The 18,767-nt window shown below is 40.8% G+C and overlaps 1 protein-coding gene and 1 long non-coding RNA gene across 3 annotated transcripts; one reads left to right on the top strand and one right to left on the bottom strand.

Moving 5' to 3' along the window:
• Nucleotides 1-446: 446 nt before the first annotated feature.
• LOC147655717 (uncharacterized) lies at nt 447-1,679 on the bottom strand. 2 transcript variants are annotated; one of them, XR_015290430.1, is made up of 2 exons: nt 1,587-1,679; nt 447-1,463 (listed from the first exon to the last, which is right to left on the bottom strand). It is a non-coding gene; the product is annotated as an uncharacterized LOC147655717 (long non-coding RNA). The 2 variants fall into 2 exon arrangements; XR_015290429.1 differs by having other exon boundaries at nt 447-1,460; nt 1,587-1,675.
• A 122-nt stretch (nt 1,680-1,801) lies between these two features.
• Nucleotides 1,802-13,927, top strand: SMIM13 (small integral membrane protein 13). Its single transcript, XM_086901892.1, has 2 exons — nt 1,802-2,122; nt 10,495-13,927. Exons 1-2 carry the CDS (start codon nt 1,876-1,878, stop codon nt 10,686-10,688), a joined length of 441 nt encoding a protein of 146 aa, XP_086758018.1. The 5' UTR covers nt 1,802-1,875; the 3' UTR covers nt 10,689-13,927.
• The last annotated feature ends 4,840 nt before the right edge of the window (nt 13,928-18,767 follow it).

Genomic DNA, 18,767 nt, shown 5'->3' on the forward strand with positions numbered 1-18,767 from the left:
GATTAGAAGGCTTTTACCTGTACAGAACATAGGATAACTCTAATTGCTACGTGTTTTCATTTTTTACTTCCTAGTCTATTAGAATAATAGAATATGCTGAGTTGGAAGGGACACATCAGGATCATCGAGTCCAACTCCTGGCCCTGCATGGGACACAGGACCCAAGAATCACTGTGTGCCTAAATTCCATATAGCCTTGAGCAGTACTATATATGTTTGATCATGTATGTGTGTGTATATATATATATGCATGTATATTCAAGGCCTATATACATTGATCACATATATTTATTGCTCCAAAATAACTTGATTCCAAGATTAATTATTTCTTCAGTTCCGAATGCTGTGTGGTTCTGCAATGCTTGGGGATGTGATGTGAATTTATTTATTATTATTATTATTATTATTATTATTATTATTATTATTATTACTACTACTACTACTACTACTACTACTATACCAGTTTGGAACCATAGGATGACATATTTGGAATATTTTAATAGCTCTAAAACATGACAGCTATTTTACAGAAAAGAGAAGGTAGCAGTCCCATATCCAGAGAACTTACTCTAACTGCAGATGATAAGCAAAAAATCAGAACAGTGCAGCTAGGAGGAAGCTTATTTTTAAAAAATGATATGGTAGCAACTGTTACTACTTTGCTTTGTTTGCAGTACAAAAGAAACCTTGCTTAAGTATATGTAACAAGTACTGAGGCGAGACTTGTGATAACATTTACAGATTGGGAGTCATGTCAAACTTAAAACTCGGAAAATAACAGAAAACATGTTTCAAATTAAATGATACTTGCAAAAGACATGCTAAGTGGTTTAACACTCCAGGCAGAGGATTAAACAGGGCTTGGAATGTTGGGAAAAGACGGCTAGGATGAGAAAGAAAGAACTCTAGTTTTAGTTCTTGATGAAGTGACAGCAAATTTAGGGATGTGTATGTGGGACTGCATGTGCAGGTAATTTTGGTTTACAGGTAGGTTGAAAGGAGGATGCATGTGGCATGCTCAGAGTCCAGGAAAACAATGAATTTTTAGTTTTGCTTAAACAGGGAGTTCTTTAAATACTACATAAAAGAAACTAAGAACTGGACTAGCTTTCTCCAACGTGTCACTACAATGGTGGCATGCCCATGGGAAACTAAGCTTCTGTAGTACTGGATTTACACACGTTTCCAGTAGCTTTAGAAACATTAACCAGCACACTACCGAGGAAAGCTGTAACTTTTTTCCAGTGCTAACAGCAAAGTCCGTATCACAATCAAGATTATCTCACAGTTCTGAGAGATTCTATTTCCTCAGATTTAAGTGGGAAGGGCCAGCTTTGATGTGCCACCATCACGTCAACAGAGGGCAAGAGCCAAGGTCAGGTGGAGCTCGAACCACGCCGAGGTGTAGAACTGCTTCCTTGACTGAGGCCTGGATACTCCTGTTGTCCCTTTATACGATCCTGCTGGGGGGACGCAAGGACAGGAATGGCAAGAGGGAGAAAGAGGATTAAGAGATCACTTTGCCCCATCCCTAAATCTAAGTCATAGAGTGATGGAATCATAGAATGGTTTGGGTTGTGAGGCACCTTAAAGATCGTCCAGTTCCACCCCGCTGCCCTGGGCAGGTCCACTTTCCACCAAACTGCTCAGAGCCCCGTCCAGCTTGGCCCTGAATCCCCACCCCACCGTGCGTCCTACGGGCTCTCTGCCCCGCTCTGGGCTCCAGCCGCCGCCCCTGGGCTTTACCACAACAGCCTCTCCCCGTGCCCTCACACAGCCCTCACCGCCCCCCGCCATCACCACCGCGGGGCACACCGGGACTTGTAGTCCTCTCTGGCGGGGATCCCCCTTCCGCTCCGGCCCCTGAGGCGGAAGATGAACTACAACTCCCAGCATATCCCGCGCACCGCCCCGCGCCAGCGCGATGCCCCGGGAGCCCCGCCCCGCCTGCCCGCCGGCTCGATCGGCGGCGGCAGGAGGATCGGGAGCGGGGCTGCCGCGGCCGCCGGCCCGGCCCGGCCCCTGTCGGCTTCCCCCGGCCGCGCCATGTGGCAGAGCATCGGGCTGACCCTGTTGGTGATCGTGGCCACGCTGGCCTGCGTGCTGCTCTTCATGCTGTGCGGTGAGAGCCGGGGCGCGGGGGGGCGGCTGCTGGCCGGGCTGCGGCGGGCGGTGCTGGTGCTCCCCGGCCGCCCTCGCACCGCCGCGCCGGGCTCGCAATCTGTGGTGGTTCCCCTTGGCTCCGATTGACTGAGGGAAGGAAAAGGGCACCGTGCCCCGGCGTGTGGGGGAGCGTGTGTGGTGCGCAGCGCCCTCTTCTCTTTGTTCCCCAGACACTTCCAGCCTTGATATGCTGCCGGAACCTTACTTCGGTATTTAATTCGGCGTTTCCTCTGAAACTGGGGGCTTTATTTAGTGATGGGACTCCTGAGCAGTCACCCTGTGCGGATTCTACCGGTCTGAAATGACAGTGATTGCCGGAAGTAAACTTGGGACTGGCATCCCTCAGCTTGTGAGATCTGCTTGCTAGAATGGATTAAGGCAGCTCTTAGGAGGTTTTCTCCATCTGCTGTGCCTGCAGTGAGAGGCCAAGGGGAAATGGCCTTGAACTGAGACAGGGGAGATTCAGATTAGATATGAGAAAAACATTTTTTCACTGTTAGGGTGGTCGAGGATTGGAACAGGTTGCCCAGGGAGGTGCTGGAGTCACCATCCCTGGAGGTGTTCAAGAGGTGGATGTGGCTCTGGGTGATGTTTTAGTGATTTAGGGGTTACAGTGGCAGTGTTGGGTGAATGGTCGGACTGGATGATCTTAAAGATTTCTTCCAACCTTGATGATTCATCCAAGACTTGCTTTGTTTGTTTTATTTCAATGGGAGGGTTATTTCAATGGGAGGGATGGCTTGCAGGTCTGTTGGAGTTCTTAGAAGGTATCAGCAGTGCAGTGTGTGAATGTTGTGGCCAATATGTGGAACTTGGAGCTCTCAAAGCAAACAAAAAACACGCCAGTGAATTCAAACTATGCCATAATATGTGATGAGAGTCTTGTGAGACTTAAAACCACTTAGAATCCTACCTGGCACCTTGCTGACAGGTGGGTTTACAAGTGGTCTCTGAAAAACTGAGGGAGCAAAATGAAGACTGATGTTTAATAGTTTAAAAACTGCTAATTGTTGTCAAAAGACAAAGCATTGTGAAAATATTTTGCATTATCAAGGAACTGGATAGTGAGATGGGAAGTGACACCCAGTATTAACATGTATGAAGTAAGGCACATAGAATGTGTGACATGTATACACATGTATTTTGTGTGGAGAAATATAATGGAATCAAACTGAGTGGCTATTATCCCAAAGAAAGGATAAGCTGAAGTAATTGCAAGCATTTTTCCAAAATATCTCTGTAATGCTTTTGTAGCTAGCAAACAGGCAAATCAAACATTAGAAGCCTGAAACAGAAGAGAAAATGTCATTGTACTGCTATAGGAATCATCTTGGTGCATGTGTCTCACCCAGTGTATTTTCTTGTTAAAGTGTATTACCTCATTAAAAAATTGAAATCTTAGTTTCTTTTTAAAAAGACAGTGTTTCCTTAGCAATTCTTTGTTGAGAGCTGTGAAATTATTTCTGCATGAAGAAACTCTAAACAGGTTAGATCTGTCAAGACTGGAATAAGAAGAGTTGGAGTACATGAAGTTAAATGGTCAAGCAACAGGCTGAAAACAAAAAAATTGTCCTTTACACAATGGGAAAATAATTTGTAAGCTCATTAACAAGGAATATATTGGATGCTGAAACTTCTGTCATTTAAAGTTCCTGGAAGAAAGGTCAGCATCTTGGTCATTATCTTGGGTGAGGAAATCTGTGAAATACTGATAACTGGAACGGCAAGGCTATGCTTTGCTTGGTCTTGTGCTCTTTTCCTGCATGTCCTGTACTGTCTGTTGTTACAGACTAAACAGTGACCTAAGTAGATCTTTATTCAAGTTTCTCTACCCTCATTAGGTATTGACTGGCCACTTTTCAACTTTTAGAAGATGCAGCACGGTAATTGCTAGGGTTTTTATATTTAAGTGCTCATATAAGATCTTAGTATCTTGCTGAAAGAGTATTACAATTTTGCAACCTGCTGTTCAAACTCAGAAACAAGCATCATTTCCCTCAGGCCTTTTTGGTTTTGTCTGTATATGACAAATGGAATTGAAATGCTAAGCACTAAATTTGGCTGCTAGCATAATCATTTGCCTAGTGCTTTCTTGGTTAAAGAAAGCAGAAGTAATTAATAACTTTAAGTGGCTTGTAAATACCTAACTGTTTGGAGTTACATATTGGATATTCATTTTGAACTCCATGAATACTTTGCTTTGAATCCTTTATTATATTTTACTTTAATCAGTGTCAGACTTTATAAAATATTGCTTAAAAGTCACCTAGATTTCAGATGTACTGAACACAGGAAGGTTGTGACACATTCATTGGGTTTTTTGGGGAGGAATTTGAACCATTACCATGTTAGAAGTGTCTCAGTGGGATTTGATAGTGATTTATAGTATTTGTAATTATTTTTCCATCACTCAGCATTTATTAATTAATTCATATTGGTTATACACTTATACTTCTCTTGCCATGGAAAATATTCAAGGAAAACAGTGTCAAGATCACTACTAGGGAAAAAAAAAAAGAGTACTTTGAACTTAATTGTTTATCTGTGCCAGTGACAGGCAGTTTCCCTGGGAAGGCTGGAAAGAATAGTGACTTGTTGGTAAGAAGGTGGAGAAGAAGCTGCCTAAGTGCTGTGTGTGACAGGATATGAGCAAAGGCCAGCCAGTGAGACATACAAATTAATGTACAAATCTGACATAGGAAGGGCTGGATATAATCTGGACTAAGTCTGATCTGATGAAGAGAATAATTTCCAGACATCTGACAAGAGGTGTTGAAACAGCCTTATGAGAAGAGGGGTAAAAGTGTAAAGAGGTGGGACTTGGATTTTGAGTGGCTCATAAGAGGACTCATGGTGTGATTGCCTGCAGAGAGTAATAAATTTAAATATCCAGGAAACATCCTGGGATCATGTGGGTTTCTGCCCATTCACATATGATGTGATAAGTGCTATCAAAACTTAAATAATGAGAAAAAACATTTACTTTACCATATTTTTTCAAAGTGAAAAGACAAAATCCTGAGCACAAATTATCAGAAGTTACTTTGGCTGGTTCTTCAGCAGTGTGAATTAGGCATTTATGTCTGTAAATGTAGTTTGAATAAATGACCTGATTTCCTTTTCTTTAAAACATGTCTGGATGCTGGCAACTGCTACTTTCAGTGTTAATCTGAATTAGTTAAGAAGCAGGGAAGCTTGCAGCTAGCATTTGTAAACTGATCACATCTGACATAGAAACCATTGAGGTACTGTAAACACAGCAAATTTTCAGCTACTCTTTTAAAAGTGGGACTAAGATAACTTGCTCCTTTTTTTATTCCTACCTTTTCTGATTTTCTGGTGGTCTTATTGCTGCTTTCATGTATTCCATGTACTTCTGAGATGGGAGGAACTTGTACATAGTCAAGGATATAGGATAAAATAAAATACCAGCCAAGGTGAATTCTAGTGCTGCTTACCTCTGTGTATTTGTTTTATTTTCCCAGTGTAGTAATGCATGAAGCCAAGTGAAATTGCCAAAGTACTTTCACTGGAACAGATGGAAACATTCATCTCATTTGGCAAAAGAGGCTAATGAAATGCAGATTGAGACATACAACCTTAAAATAAAAAATCATGTAACTCTTAAGTGCTGAAATGGATGTGTGGTTCACTTCACAAGTGTGAATTCAGTTGCAGATGGGAAAACGTTTCAGCCCTAAATTCTGATTGAATTACTTTTCTTTAATGCTTTGTTTAAACAGTTTTGTAACTATCTTCAGTGAGTGATTCTTGGGAAATACCTTAACAGATGAGGAAAGCCATGCTTGATTAGACCATTTATAAAGAGAAAATATCCTTTAATTTGAAGTTGAGTTTTGAAACTGTTATAAATGGGAGATGAGAAGAAAGCAAGTTTCCTTTTGCTCAGTCAGCAAGCAGCAAGTGGTAGTGTTGCATTAAATGGGAGCAGATTTAAAGAACTGTGCAGAGCCAAGCACCATCTCACCCAATGTCCTCTGTTATCCCAGTGTCAGAGTGCTTCCTTCAGGCTGATCCTCTCCATAGCAAAGCTATCCACTAGGGCAGTCAGTATACTAGTGTTGCACTTTTTCAGAGATGTGGATGAAGTGGCTTGTGCATGGTTGCTGGAGTTGTCTAACAGAGCTCAGAGAAGAACCCTGTTCACCCAAATTTCAAGTTAGCATCCCTAGCTCCATACTCATTTTTTTGCAGCTGTAGCTGCTTAGGATTTTCTGTGATGGACATTTCAGCATTTGAATATAGGCAACATTCACCATGGTGATACCCCAATTCTAAATTAGTACCCATGTTCTGGCATGACAGAATCCTATTTTCAAATCAGTAGGGACACAGAAGTAAAATCATCTTGCAAGGCTGCACAGGAATTCCTCAGCAGGGTCAGAACTGAAAGCTCAATCTTCTCTGGGTTGTGCAGTTATTGCATCACCATCCTGCCTTTCTTGGTTTCATTTGTGTTTCACATAAGAAAAATCAAGTTGCTTTTCCCCAGCACTCCATATTAACCCTGGGGTTTTCTTTAGCTTGCCTTTCCTGATTCAAATGGAAGAGGAAAATGTGCTCCAATACAGAAAACTCTGTTAGCTGTTTCATACAAGCCAGTGAACTGTGATTGAAATAGATGGGCCTGAAACTTGTTATCCTTCACTTTTGGAGCAGGAGTAACTGTAGTTGGATCACTGTTTCTTCCTTCCCCATTACAAAGAACCAAGAGCTGATGTGGGAAGGAACAGAAAAAGTAGTTTTGATGAAGTCTAGTCAAATCATAAGATCTGTTTAACATCTGAATTGCATGGATGTTACACACATCCTCTGTGTTAGTCAAAGGCTTTGACTCACAGCCCCATCTTCACAAACACATTGCATCGTGTTTTGTTAGAGAGGGGTTGACATACTGATGGCACGGTACCAGGTGTGGCTTACATGTCTTTGCATGGCATCTGGCTGTGGCATTTTTAAGTGAGATGCTGGCTCCCAGCTTTTAATGAGTACTGAACTCTATAAAGCTGTTTGCCTAGCTGCAAAACAGTGGAAGATTGCAACACTGGATTCAGGTATGTGCTACATCAAGAGCTGGATCCCCTGCTTTGTGCTGCGCTGATGTGCGTTTGACCTGGCTTACTGCTTTGAGAGGCAACTTCTTTCGCCAATTAGTGTAGAAATATGTATCATAGTCTGCATGTCATCACTGCTTGTTTGCTGAAGGCGTGTTGTGGGTGTGCTGTTTGGCTTCCACAGCCTGATTCCTTCAATCAAGCTAAAGATGATTTTAAAAGGTAAATCAAATAGCTAAAGAAAATAAAGCAAGCCCTGAAAGATTAATTCTAATAAAATGTTTTGTGTGTGGTGAAGCTAAACCAGTAGGACTTCTCTGAGAGCAGCTTGCCTGAACAGAGTGGAGGTGTTAGAGATGCAAACCAATGGTGTCAGTAACCTGTCCAGGAAGAGCTCTACAGCAAAAAAAACCTGCAAAGGTAAACTGAGCTACAAACTGAGCTACATATAGGCAAGAATGCCTAGAGATGCCTATTTTCCTTTTTTTGTGTGTGTATTTTAAATTAGTTTACTTTTTCTTTTTAAACACAGTTCAGTATGGTACAGTGCTGGGTGTTACCATTTTGCAATGTTCTTAAGAGAATGAGAAAGTAATAGAAAATGCATTGCCTTCTGATCAGAGACAATATGAATCTTCTTCCAGGCTTTGTGTTTGTGTGTGCGGTTTTGTTTAATGATGTATTCAGCAGATACTGTTGCTGGAGAGATTTTTTTTCTTACCCAGAATGACTTATTCTTTAGTAGTCTGGTTATTTCCAATGAAATTCTTATTTATTTAGTAACAGTGAGGTGACAGAGAGGCTCAGCTGAAGAGGCAGTCTTGATTTGGACAAGTGTGTTTGTTTCGGGATTAATTTTTTTTTTTTTTTTTTTTTAACTTTTCATCCAAGCTGGCACGGTAACTAGAGCAAGTGAAAGAAAGCAATCTTTCTACTTTGATTACTTTGTACATAAACATTTCTGACACTGGCTAGGAGACCTTGTAGGGTTTTTGAAATTCTGGTTTTCAAGCCTGATTGCCCTCCCACTATTACCTTTGGCTAAGCCTGTTGCAATTTTCTTTTCACCCTGGTGCACTGGTTTGTTTCACCTGCCTGTTACCACTGGTCTCTTTGTTTGCTTGCTAGAACCAATCTTGCTGGCTGATTATTTACACTGTCTTGTTTGTAGTCTGTGGCTAGAGAGGTCCAAAGTCTATTTATGGTACTTGGGGTTTTGGATACTTAGACCATTCTGCTCTGCTCTCTAACTCAGACCAAACACTGAAAAGAAATTAATGCTGTTTTTCTTGAGAGTGTGAATGAAGTTTGTTCATTCTTTAGTTAATTTCCCCAACACACACCCTGTAGTAATTCTGGGTATTAAGTAGTCTGTTTGCAGTGATAGAGGAATCATGTGGTTCACTTTATTTAGCTTAAGTTAAAATACATCCCTTAATGGAATATTTATGTACACCAAATATACTCAAGTCATGCTTCTGTAAAGGGCCCTAAAACCCTTCTTGGGAACGCCCTGAATTTTTTTGGCTCATCCTCCTCCCTCTCCCCTTGCAGTGGAAGCACCTTTTGAAGAGCTGCTACCTCAAATTTTACTTCTGAAAGAAAAGAGAAGCCAAACTCAGCCACCTACCATCTTTTTTTATTTTTTTTAGGTGCAAGAGAATGTAATGCATTTGCAGGACGTCAGATTCAATTTAATCACAAGTCATTTAATGGCTTAGGTACTCATGGGAAAGGAAGTAGTTGTGTAGGCTCTAGGAATTAATTTAGATTATGAAAGGTTGTCATATAAAAGCTTGCCTTCAGTTTCCTCAGGAGAAGAGGTTACTGAAGTTAAAGAAACTGCAGGATGTGTAAAGTATTCCAGGAAGGAGGAGAAGGGTGTGATCTTGTTTTTATCATAAGGAATAAATTGCCTGTATTGACTGTAATTACAGAGGAAGAAGAAATACAGAGGTGCTGTGGTTATATAAATGTTGTTTATTTATTAGTTAGTTAGGCTTTCTCCCCCATTTCTAATATGTTCTGTTATCCATTCCCAGAAGTCTACTTCTGCTGGAAGCTGTGTAATTGGGAGGACAGTTTTTCCCTGTTAAAATAGGGCTCTTAATATCTGAATAGGTCAGCAGTATAGGCTTAAATAGCTGGCAAGAACCAAACTGAAAATGGGACTATTAATATATAAACCTGTGCAGGCCAGATGAGTGTTGGTGTTCCAAGCAATGTTTGTATAGCATTTGTTTTCTATGTGCTGTTTAAATTTTGCTCCACTTAACTGTATTTCACAGAGAAGTTGTATTCCTGTTTGGTGGGTTCTCTTATAATGGAGATTCTGGCTTAGGTTTAGATATATTTATATCTGCTTTTTCAAGTTTTTTTAGTTGCCTGTTACAGAAACATTTAGACAAGACAGAGGAGGAGGAGCAGCATAATTTTAAAGATAGATTCTAGAAATGTGGCCATCTCAGCTCTTTATTTGCATAATTTTGGGACCTGGAGTATTTTAACAGTGGAGCAGAACATAGTTTGACCACAGAGCATTCATTTTATTTTAGTGGGATTTAGGCATGATGAGGGATATCACTGAATTTGGGGAATGTGGTTTTCTAGTGAATATAAGGAAGATCATGTCCATTTCAGAATGGCTTTATTATAAAAATAATAAATTACTATCTATAATTTTATTTATCATTTTATTTATAATTTAATTAAAATATGATACTAACTTGAAGATATGAGCAAGTGTACTTAATAGTGATTATTTAAAATGTAATTTCTTACATTTTAATGTAATTTCTTTACATTTAAAATGTAATTTATTACATTTTAAATGTGATTTCCAGGATGGAGTGTTTGCTGAGTGAAATTCTAGTGCTTTCACAGTGCCTTTGCAATGAATCCTTGAGTCCTTGTTTGAGATCTAACCGCGGGACTTTTCCTGACAATTAAGACCTTTATATGTGAGATGGCGATGGTGAGCACTCACCCACTTGATGTGGCAGTTCAGTTTGGAATGTGTAGGGCTTTTCCTGGAGCTTAAATGTTGCTTCTGGATGAGGAGGAACTTTATGAAGTTGAGTTGGTTTTTATAGGACTGTAAAAAGGAGTGGATGTGTTGTGGAGCGCTGTTGGGGTTGGCAAATAGAGGATGGGAGCAGATCAAAATTTTTTTCTATTTTGTGATAAATTTTGCCGGAGAGCTGACTATCAATTTGTATGAAATAACTAAGCACTACCTTTTTTCTTTCTTCTGCAGGATGGTATGTGGTCTGGCAATTGTTTTTGTCTAAATTCAAATTCCTGAGAGAATTGATAGGTGATACGGGGTCCCAGCAGGGGGACAACGAGCCTTCAGAAACTGAAACTGAACAGGAAACTCCGCCCTCTCATCAGAGAGGGAGACAGAAATCGGCTCGGCAGCGAAGGGCACCTACGGAAGACACGACTTAAAAGTACTCCGCTGAACTTCTGAGTAACTGTGAATGGTTAACACCTCTGCACTGCATCCTCCAGTGGTGTGATCGCACTGAGAGACTGACCTGAGGTAACATTGATCCCTGTGAACCTGTACTTCTGAGCTACCGATGGATGATGCTGCTGCGGTAGAGGTTCAGGGGGGGCTTCAGCAGCAAGTCACAGAATACTGGAAGAATAGAGGGGTGGAGAGAAATCTCCATCACAAAAATGCTGAGCTCCTGTATCTCCCGTCTAAGCACGCAGAAGAACAGGTTCTGGACCATAGGCTTAGCCTTTACATTAGTCTGAACACAGTAAACATTTCAGACTTGAAATAGTTTATAAATTATTTTTTCTTTACAGCACTGTAACTACATATAGTGAAACTGAGTTTTATTTCCTTAGCTGTATATGAATATATATATATATTTTTTCAACCTTGGGAAAGCACGTGAACTAAAAAATCAGTTGAAAGAATATCCTGCTTTAGAATGTATTCGAAAGTGAGATTTTAGTTAAGTTCTTGTATATATAAAAAGTATAAATGAAATATGAAAAATCCTGTTAGGTGCACATGATTTGGAGGTTTTTATTTTCTCCCCCTTTTTTAAAAAAAAGGAGATGCAAAGAAATCAATTGGATGACAAGACCTGTTTTCTTGGTTTTGATATATAAGAAGGATTTTAAGTTAAACAGTCCTACTAGGCTTCTGAATGTTTTTCCTGAACCTTTTACTCCAAGTCCAACCTATGCTGGAGACGGGAAGGTACCTGGGTTATGCACTACTCACTGTTTCAAATTCTGAAGTGTCATCTTTGATATTTGGATACTGAGCACTTCTCTTAACTCTCCTTGTACACCTTTACATCAGGTATTTGGTATCTAACATAACTTTTCTCTAGAAGCAGTTAAAACTCTCTTACAAGTTTGTCAGACATCGCTGGGACCCTCTGACAGTGTTCCAGCAGGGAGTTCAGTACCTCATATTTGCTGGAGGACTTACAGATTTTTACCAGTAATCAGCAGTTGCTCCTGTTTTCTCTGAGGATGAGTTCTACAGCTATTTTGACATCTCACTTCAGAATGAAGAGCTCCACTTCTGTTTATCTAGCAGCTCTGAAGATTGATGCATGAGATTTTGGAAAGAGGAGGAACATGCATGTACCACCTCTGATGTGTGTATGAGAGAGAACGACCAACAGTTCTTGTCTTGAACAGCTTCAGTTTTCTCTTGAAGTTTGGATATGTGGTAGTGTTTGGATCACTGTTCCATGTATAAAAACTTAATCAGGACTTTAAAATTGGTCTTGTATTTTCAGCTGTTAAGAAGCTTAAACCTATGGCTTCCAGATTGTGGTTTTGTTCAGTTATATGGCTAAAACCAGCAGCATTTAGGTTCTTCATCAGCTAGGCCTACATCTGGGAAAAGAGCACTCTGTTAGTGCCTTTATGTTTTAGTTTGTCAGTTTTGAACAGTGATCAAAACCCAATAGGGGCATTAACTTGGTAAAATTATTTGGATGTTTCAGTATTAAAATATATAAAATAAGATCAGCCCTGACTTTCCGTTGGAATCTAGAAGACTTTGTTTCATTTGCTAGCTTGTATATATTAAGCATAAGGTTACATTTTGAAGCATGGTTAGGCAGTGCTGTACACATATCCTGTAAACACATGTTGAAATACTGATTGTCTCCTCCTCTGCCCTGTGTGCTGGCAAGGGAATGTCTCATGATGGTTGATTGTTTTTTCTTTTTTTGTCTCTTTTTTAGTTAGTAAAATTCCCATTTATTCAAACTGAGCAAAAGCAATCACATTCTATTCCCTGCTGCTTTCAGTTTGCCTCACACAACTTAATGCCACAGTTTTCTTGTGTGCTTTGTCTTGTCACCTGGTGAGACTTTCGGTCTAGCAGTGCTAATCAAGTACTGAGACATTTTCTTAAGAAATTAACATCTTTGTCTTAAGCTTTGCTAATATAGTAAGCTTTGCTAAGATAGGCTTACAAATAAAGATACTTACTCTGTACTGACATAGGATATTGACACTTCACTGCACTGCACTTTACCTGGACTGTAGTGCACAGAAGACAGCAAAAGGCTGATGCCTGTAGTGTCCCTGGCTAAAAAACAGTAACTTAGTCCCTGCTTCTAGGAGCTGTGAAGAAATGTGAAATTATGGCAATATACATGGCTAGTTCAGGGTAGCTCTGAAGGTGCAACAATTAAGACTCTGGAGCAATATAATGAAGGAGAAATCCGAGTGGATTTGAATGCGGACACCAATCAAATATGCAATAAGATGGATGTGGAACCTCTGGGTAGCTCATCTGCTCTAGCCAAACAACTTCTTTCTCCCTTACGTGCTGTCTGTAGGTGTACATTTCACTCCCCAAAGTTATTTTCAGTCTCTTTCTTTTTTTTAAACAGCTGATGCTATTTTTTTTAAAGTTTTTGTGATGTATCTGCCAATAACACTGTCTGCCTAGTGTATAGCTTTAATGATCTTACTAGTAGCAGGCCAAAGGTATATTATATAATGTGGTTTGGAGGACTTCTGAAATGCTAATGTCTTCTGTCAATGCATAATTTTTCTTGAAGGAAACTGTAGTGAAATCTTTGTACAGGGCCCTTCATGCAAACATGTAAGAGCGAAGCTGTGTGTATGGGATGCATACCTGTGATAAGACCTGGGTTGTGATTGCTGGCAGTCACTCATGTCTTCAGGTGTTCTTACCAGTGTCCTTCTGAAATGTTAGTGGTGGGTAAGCACTTAAACTTTAATTCACCCGTCCAAGTCTGAAACCTTATGAAGGCAACAGGTGACACAGTTGGTCTTGCTTTGTTCAGTGGGATCTGTTTTTAAAACTATTGCCTTATTGTTGCAGCCATTATCTTGAATGTATTTTGGGTTCATATTTTAAATATATCATCTTTGTTGCAGGGGCTGTGTAATTTGGATTAAGCAGTAATTTCCTGTGTTGTATGTGACAGTGTTGCAATTTGTGATCACATTGCTGCTTAATACCAGGTTTTACACTGAACTAGACCTGTGTATGTCCTTACTGTTTCATTTGGAAATGACCAGCATAAAGAATGTGTTCAGTGTGGTCATTTCCTTCTTCAGTGTTACAGAACTGTACCTAAAGATTCTGTGGTTGTCTGTTTTCGTCATTAACTGTTCTTTTAACTGACTGCACAGATGAAAAATAAAGTAACCAAACTTGATATGAATATTTGACTTGAGTGATTTTCTGATTTCCTTTTTTAAATGGACTTTTGTCTGTAGAATTAGACTGCTTGTTAGAGTGTGAAACACTACAAAAGAGGACTTATCAAAAGTCACATTCTAGCTGGTGTAATACCTGCATATGACTTCATTGTAAAGGGCAGGTTTGTGTATATGTTTGTTGTTAGTAAAGGTGTTTTTTCTGCCTTGTATCTTGAAAGTTGTAAATTCATTTTAGCAACTAAAAAACCCCAAACAAACAGCAAACCCCAAAGAAATCAAGCCACCTCCCCACTCTGCTTTTTTTGATCTTTCTGAGATTGGTTGTAGACTCTAGTTTTTCTAAAATAAGTGTCTTGGTGAAGTAGGAAGTTCTTATTTTGGAAGTGAAGATGTACAGGAGTACATCTGAAGTGAGAACATACTTCATCCCTTACTGCTTCTGTTAAGTAAAATGCATACATTGTATCCTGGGTTATTTTATTTAATAAATAGACATTAAAAGAAGATTTTGAAGAAAAATCTTAAATCTCTTGAGAAAACAACTGTTTTGCTGTTGTCCTACTCTTCTCACTTGCAAAAAAAGGCAACTAATGGAGTGCAGCAAAATGTCATGGTGTTATGTGACGTGAGCACCTGGGTCTTTTCACCTCAGAAAATTGGATTTTTATGTGATGGTGTGTGTTGGGGGCTAATATTAGTGAGAACCATCAGTGATGGGCAACTGGTGTCAGGTGCATGTGAAACATGTGCTTGCTTTTCTGCTTTGGCGCTGATCCCGAGGAACCTCTTTGTGGTCCGTTCCAGTGGGATGAATAAAGGTGCTGTTGTACAAGTTTGCCCCATGTTAGTTCCATCAAAAGCTGTTTTAACTGGTACTAAGCCTTCCCTATGGGTGCCTGTGTACTATCAGGGGTCTCCTGTGGCAGTGAGTCTCTGTGATTAAAATACACAATCTTCAAAAAATACAAACAGTTTTAAATCTTGCTTGGGTTATACTTACATGAACATTTTTTATCCGTGATCAGACTGGAAGTTGGCAGTATGTGAATATGCTGGGCTTTATGTTCAGTGTTTAAGACGTGAATATTGCTGTGTTCTTCATGTTGACCAGAAGCTCTTACGTTTTGATCATCCATGGATGTTTGTAATCACAGTGTTATCTCTGAAAGCTGGATGGAAAGGAGACTTTTTGGCACTGCTTCACAGCGTCTGGGAAAAGGCTCTCATGTGGTCTGGGGCTAATGTTGACATGTAGCAGTGTTGGACTCCAGGCAAAAGAATTATTTTCACACAGGGGGATACTGCTATCAAATATGTCTTGGGCTCTATTTTCCATATGTTTCCATTCACAGGGCTTTTCAGTTTCCATACTATGAAATGAGTAGCACAAATGTTCCTTTAACTTTGGTAGCTGAGAGACTCTAATATATAGGGAAAGATGGGATAGGACCATAATGTGGCCACTGCAGTCGCTGTCAAAGTATTGTACACGTACTATTTGTGGTGTACCTGCCTCTGCTGGCTTGTTTTGTGTGTACTGCCATCATGACTCTCCCCAAATGCTGGCAGTGTACTTGAACTGAGAAGGGGAAGAAAAAGATGTGGATCGTGGCCTGAGAGGTACGTACCTCTGAATCCTTCTCCCTGGGTCTGGGTGTGCTGAACATTTCAGGCAGCTGACTTCTGTCCACACTACTAAAAATCCAGCCTTCTGAGCTGGTCAGTGAAGTTTCAGAATGAGAAGCTGCATGAAACCTGTGTCTTCCTAAGAGCACTGCAAAGGAGAATACCTTGTTCCATGTCATATCTATTTCCTCTCCTCTGCACTAGAGTATTTTAACATCTTCTATAGGGAGTTGAAAGCCTTTTGCCAGCAACTTTGTTTGTTCATAAGTAACACAGGCTGGGGCTTAAAGCAGGTTTTGCTACTGCTGTGTTCTGAGTTGAACCACTGGGGCTGTGTCAATGCTGAATTTTTGTTAAACTCAATCTTTTAACTTCCTAGCACAGTACCCTGCTCTTTCTTATTTAAGGACTTAATCAGGAACCTTCTGTCTTTGTGAGAACTTCTTGTTTATTTTGAGTTAATTGCAGTTCCTGTGGCAAATTAGTCTTTTGATGCCAGATGCTCAGCTGTTAGCCCTTGACATGTTTAAAAATGTTAGGCAATTTCTGGGCCATGGTGGAATGCATCAAAATCTGTCTCCTGCAGACCACTTGTTTCCAACATGACTGGTCTCAGTTTTTATAAACATAAAGAGTTGCTCCCCTCAGATTCTGGAAAGACCCTGCTTTGAGAACATCCTCAGGAGAAGCAAGAGATGCTGCCTGGTGACCTGGGTGGTTGCAAGAGGGCTGAGCTTGGTGCAGGGTGCAGGTGCCTGCAAGGCACAGGCAGAGGATGTGCTTAGCTTGGACATGCCAGGTCTGCAGCATCTCTGCAATGATGATAATCCCCTAAAGCCCTCTCGTGTTGGTGGCTGGGTGATGCCACATCTGCTGTGACTTCTGATCCTGGCACAACTTGATTTTTGGTTTTCCAAGAACAGAAGCAGTCTGATCAACCTCTGGTGTCACTGGCTTGGGGACACATTGTCAAAACACTAACCAGCATGGGTACTACAGCCATGTGGGGAAACCTTCATCTTTCCTCCAGGCCAGCACAGAGGGAGATCCCTGCCAAGGCAGGGAGCCGTGTATTTCATTTTGTAGCATATTTTTTTTTTTTTAGGTCTTTTACTGAGTTTCTGTGTTAGCCTCTTTATTTTCCAAAATCACAGAATCACAGAATGGTTTGGGCTGGAAGGGACCCTAAAGATCATTAGTTTCAACCCTCACTGACATGGGCAGGGACACCTGCCACTAGACGGGGTTGCTCAAAGCACCATCCAACCCAACATTTTCAAGGACGGGGTATCCCCAGCTTCTCTGGGTAAAATCACGAGGTTCATTTAACATTTGTGGCACTGAAGTATGAGCAGTGACACTTATTGCAGCCTTAGTTTTTACATTTTCCAAAAGATTTACATACTGAGAGTAGACCTGATTTTGCTTCTCCTTTTTCCCTGCTTCCAGGATGTCCTCACGTTTCTCCTGAGCGCTGAAGTGATGTCACAGATAGGGGAAAACGCTTATCCCTGAACCGGACACTGCAGAATCGGTCTGAAATACTAAATAAAGAAATAGAGAGTAAAATCCTGGAGGGTTTTAGTATCCAGTTTGGGTGGGAAGGGCGTGTGTCACCACTAGATGGCACGGGCCGCCAGGCTTTGGGGATGCTGCTGAGCTCCTTTGCAGTGCTGTCGCGCTTATTATATTATTTTTTTATTTCTATTAATAATAATTCTGCTGTTCTTTAGTGGGCTTGGGAAGTACAAGGGCAGCTGCTTGTAGGAACTGAGCCTAGTTCTTGTTTGGCTGTATATTGCATGCCAAAAATTCTGTGGGAATGTATGGAGCCTTGTGTCTAGGGGCAGTGGTGCAGTGCTTTATTTTGTAAAGGAAAGTGACCTCAAACTATCTGCTTCAGGAAGGGAGGTCTCAAAAATGCCAAGAGAAGTCTGCTTTTCTTAACTCTCACTGTGCTGAAGAAAAAAAAAAAAAAAAAAAGCAAAAAAGAAGCCTACAAAACACGACAGCAGCACTTCTTAGAGTTACAAACATACTGTACCAGTGTTTACAGCAGCTTAAGAAAAGTATTGGTTTTGTGGGGGTTTTCCCCAGTCTGATGGCAAGGGCAAGCTACCTGCTGTCCAGATCTCTTCAAAACCAGTTCTTGACAGTGCATCCTCATGCTTCTCACAGTTGAAATGTGATATGACATTCAATCCCATCAAAGCTGGTCTAAATCCTGCTAGTTACTGAGCAGGTAAAACAAGGACTCATGATCAGCTTACTTTAAAATCTTCTCCCAAAGTCTTATATTAGTATTAGTCCAATAGAAGCCTACTATTAATATAAAATATAATATTAATAGCACAATATTAATATTAGGCTTGGGGACAGAGAGCCTGTGTAACATCTTCCATGCACTAAAGACCAAAATTCTCTGAAAAAAATAGTTTTTTTCAAAGGGGATAGAGATATGGTGGGAGCCTTGTTGAGTTACACTGGTGATGACTGTATTTAGGCTAAGGGAGGAGGAAGCACTTTGTTGCACAGGGCTTTGGAGAAACCTATTTTCCCTTTATTGAGTCCCTCATTTATTACTCAAGACTTATAGTGAGTCCCCATTAGCAAATGTAGCATTTACACTAAGACATTTGCTGGCATTAAAAACAAATAAACAACTTTTTTTTTTTTAGTCTCTGTAGCTTGCCAGGGAAATTCAGGCTTATTCCAGCTGTGCAGGTGTGGCTTGAGGAGTCTTTGTCTGCTGTTTGGATCTGAAGGGCTGCTGCTCTTGTGTTAGTGATCTCTAGTGCTTGTGAGACTGTGGAAGTCAAAACTGAGATCAAATGCTAGGATTAAAAATTGGGTTGTCTGTAACACCAAAGTAGGGTTGAGGGAGGCACTGGCTCTTACACCACTCCTCTGCCTGGCAGCAGGCAGCTCCATGGGGAGCACAAATGCCACTGAAAGTAGGTGCTTGCCAATGCTCTGGACCACTGCAGCTGTGGCCACCCACCCATCCTGCTTGGGCAGGAGGAGGAAGCCTCTGCCCTGTGGCCAGCAGGAGGAAGAGCTGAAGCCAACCTTTTGTATGTGTGGTGCTTAAGGCTGGAAAAGATAGGGCTTCTATCTTTCTCTTGTCCAGCCCATGGCTGACTAGCCAGGATCAATCTACAAAACCAGGAAATGCTTAAGTGATGCTGTATTTTGTCCCTTCTCCAAGACCCTTGC

Source organism: Cyanistes caeruleus, chromosome 1 (assembly GCF_971803275.1).
Source record: "Cyanistes caeruleus chromosome 1, bCyaCae1.hap1.1, whole genome shotgun sequence".
NCBI classification, from domain to species: domain Eukaryota; kingdom Metazoa; phylum Chordata; class Aves; order Passeriformes; family Paridae; genus Cyanistes; species Cyanistes caeruleus.

Excerpts from the sequence above, each read along its gene's own strand:
- SMIM13 (XM_086901892.1), top strand. The coding sequence starts at position 1,876 with ATGAACTACAACTCCCAGCATATCCCGCGCACCGCCCCGCGCCAGCGC. Across the intron at positions 2,123-10,494 it reads GCTGCTCTTCATGCTGTGCG|GATGGTATGTGGTCTGGCAA; the intron begins GTGAGAGCCGGG and ends TTTCTTCTGCAG.